We start from the raw sequence: 3,325 nt of genomic DNA, 5'->3' as shown, positions 1-3,325 counted from the left end.
TTCGTGCCCTGCTGTGCCCGGCACTGGCCCCGGCGCACAGCTGCCACTCAGCCCTCGCCTGCAGGAAGAAGGCGGCCCCTGCCCGGAGCTGCCTGGTCAGCGGTGAGAGCCTGGGGCCCTGTCTTGTCCTTCTGCCTGGCGTCCGGGCAAGTCACTTCCTGGCTCTGTGCCTCAGTTTTCACATCTGCACATTGGGGATGACAGGAAGTCGGCACCGTGTGCCTGATGGAGCCCCCTGGCTTTCATCAGGGTTTGAAAAAGATGGTTATTGGCATTGTGATGACCTCCTAAATGGCTCAGGGGAGAGGAGAAGGGGTGCGCCTGGGGCCAGCCTGGAGGCGGCATCAGAGGTCCAGGGAGGGTGGCATCCACCCCTTCTCCAGAATGAGGAAGGAGGGCCCAGTGGGGCGCTGCGGGGACGCAGACTGCAAACTGCGGTCGGGCCCTTCCTCCCGGCACCCCGCCCTCNTGGCCCGCGCGCTGGCCTGGGGCTGCTGCCCCTGGTGCCTGACGGAGGAGGAGAAGGCGGCGGCCCGGATCGACCAGGAGATCAACAAGCTCCTCCTGGAGCAGAAGAAGAGGGACCGCGGCGAGCTGAAGCTGCTGCTCCTGGGTGAGCCGGGGACGGGGCCCACGGGGCCTGGCCGGGGGAGCCTGGGAACCCGCTTCGGGCCAGGCAGCTAAGGCCCAGAGAGATCCAGGCCCTCGCCCCCAGGTGTGGGCAGGGGGCCGGCCTCGCGGCCGGAAGGGCCTGTGCAGGGGTGAGGCGGCCGGGGCGGCAGGCCCAGCACACCCTGCCCTGCCCTGCTTCGGGGGACGGGAGCGATGAGCTCCGGCCTCGCCCTCAGCCCTCTCTCTCTGCCCCACGCGGCGTGGGGCCCGGGCGCAGGGAGGACCCGACCCCCGACGAGCGGGCGGAGCCGACGGGCTCGGACCCACCGGCTGATCGATTGATTCATTCATTCGGTGTCTTGGGTAACTGTGGGCCGGCCCAGCGCGAGGAGACGCCTGTCCCTGCGACCGTGGCCCGCGTGCTGCCGGGAGGGAGTCAGACGTTAGCCCGTAGCCCAGTCAGCAGAGAAAATAATTTCCGGCAGCAAGAAGAGCGAGGAGGAAAACAAAACAGAGGGTGGAAGGGAAGGGCGGTGGGGGCGGCAGGCTGTTAGGCTCCGAGATTGTGGCCCCCGGGCCTCAGAGTCTGGTTCCCAGCGTGTGTCCACTACCCCCCCTGGGGTGCCAGCCTTGGAGGGCTCCCGGGACTTCCTGAGCCCCGGGTGGGGGCACCGGGGACGGCCACATCCGCGTGCCCTGGGCCCGGGGGCTGCCCGCCTGTATGGCGGCCTCGCTCTGCCCCGGCTCCGAGGGCGGGGCCCTGGGGCTGTAGAGGCCTGGGATCCCCGAGGTTGCACCTTAATCAGGGCCCTCCTAACTCTGGTCTTTTACGTAAAAGACCCCCCCCCCCATTCACTTTTCCAAGGAACTGGGTGGGGGGACGGTCTCAAGGGCAGATGGTGGCCCGGCAGCTGGCCTCCCAGACCCCGGCTCCTGCTACTTCCTCCCGCGGTCCGTGGGCGCAGGTGCTCCCTTCTGCCTTCTTTGCTTTTCATCGATTATTTCATTTTCCTTAAACTTTGGTACAATAGTCAGTAAGGCTATCTGAGCCCGGAAGGTTTCCATGAAGAATTTAATTACTCGGGGCGCCTGGGGGGCTCAGTCGGTTGAGCGTCCAACTTCGGCTCAGGTCATGATCTCGCGGTTCGTGGGTTCGAGCCCCGCGTCGGGCTCTGTGCTGACAGCTCAGGGCCTGGAGCCTGTTTCAGATTCTGTGTCTCCCTCTCTCTCTGCCCCTCCCCTGCTCATGTTGTCTCTCTCTCTGGGAAATAAATAAAACATTAAAAATTTTTTTAAATAAATAAATAAATACAAGAGGGGCATCTGGGTGGCTCAGTCGGTTAAGTATCCGACTTCGACTCAGGGCACAATTTCACGGTTTGTGGGTTCGAGCCCCACATCAGGCTCTGTGCTGACAGCTCAGAGCCTGGAGCCTGTTTCAGATTCTGTGTCTCCCTCTCTCTCTGATCCTCCCCTGCTCATGCTCTGTCTCTCTCTCAGAAATAAATAAAATGTTAAAAAAAAATTTTTTAAATAAACATTTAAAAATTCTTTTAAAATAATTTAATTACTTGAGGTACCTGGGTGGCTCAGTCGGTTGAGCCTCGGACTTCGGCTCAGGTCATGATCTCACAGTTCATGAGTTCAAGCCCTACATCGGGCTCTGTGCTGTCAGCCTAGAGCCTGCTTCGGACCCTCTGTCCCCACCCCCCTCTGCCCCTCCCTGGCTTGCGCTCTCTCTCTCAGAAATAACTAAAATATTTATTAAAAATTAAAAAGGAAATTAATTACTTTAATTGCTCTTTCCAGTTGATGTCTTCACTATTACATGAATTGTATGTATAGCATGTGATGCAGTATTGATGACTTTTTAATCATATTAATCGATTATTAGGGCTACGTAGGCTATCTGTTTCTTCTAGGGTCAGTTTTGCCTATCAGTGTCTTTCAAAGAACTTGTCCATTTCTTTGAAGCTGCCAAAGGTTTGGGCATCAGCTGTTTGCCACGTTCCCTCGTCCAGAGGGGCGTGCAGAGTAGTGGCCTGTCTTTCATCCCGTCTGTCTGCTTGCTTCTTCTCAGTCCATCAGGTGCGGAGGTTTATCAATGCTGGCGATCTTTCCTCACACACCTCGTTTATGTATCCGAACCTCAGGGCCTTTGCACTTGCTGTCCTCCCCACCAGCGGCTCTCAGCCTCACCCGCGCCTCCACACGGCTGGTGCTGTCACTCAAGGCAACACAGCTCATGTGTCGCCTCCACAGAGAAGTCTTCCTGGATTCCCTGACTACATAGACAACCCATCCCTCTCCTTCCTCCGCCAGATCTTTCTTCAGGGCAGTTACTCACTGACACTCTGTAGATCCGTTTACTTGTTCTTTCTTGTCTGTGTCTCTAGTCACACGGCAAACGGCACGAAGGTGGGGGCTGTGAGTCCCTTGTTCATGCTTCTGCCCCCAGTTTCTGGCCCGGGGAGCACAGTGAACCCGACAGAGAGCGAATGAATGAATCCTGTCTCCGGGGCGCCTCTCCCTGGGGCTCACCACGTCTTTCCAGAGCTGGGAAGGTCCCCTGCCCCGCGCCATGGGGACCACGACCACTGCCCAGCCTGCCCCGTCAGGAAACCCCTCTGCCGGTGTGAGGGGGGATGGGTTGTCCGTGTCCCCAGGTGCTGATGGCGGCCCTGCGGACCGTGCTGCGGACTGTGGTTCTGCC

The 3,325-nt window shown here is 59.1% G+C and overlaps 1 protein-coding gene across 1 annotated transcript in view; it reads left to right on the top strand.

The window, feature by feature from the left end:
* Window positions 1–384: 384 nt before the first annotated feature.
* Window positions 385–3,325, top strand: part of GNA15 (G protein subunit alpha 15) — a 21,463-nt gene continuing 18,522 nt past the window's right edge. Inside the window, exon 1 of the mRNA XM_077751842.1 lies at window positions 385–613. Within this exon, the coding sequence (XP_077607968.1) occupies window positions 385–613 (229 nt within the window). The remainder of the gene's footprint in view (window positions 614–3,325) is intronic.

This window comes from Crocuta crocuta, unplaced genomic scaffold, assembly GCF_008692635.1.
Source record: "Crocuta crocuta isolate KB4526 unplaced genomic scaffold, BGI_CrCroc_1.0 scaffold110, whole genome shotgun sequence".
NCBI classification, from domain to species: Eukaryota; Metazoa; Chordata; class Mammalia; order Carnivora; family Hyaenidae; genus Crocuta; species Crocuta crocuta.
This window is presented reverse-complemented; position numbering and strand designations above follow the sequence as displayed.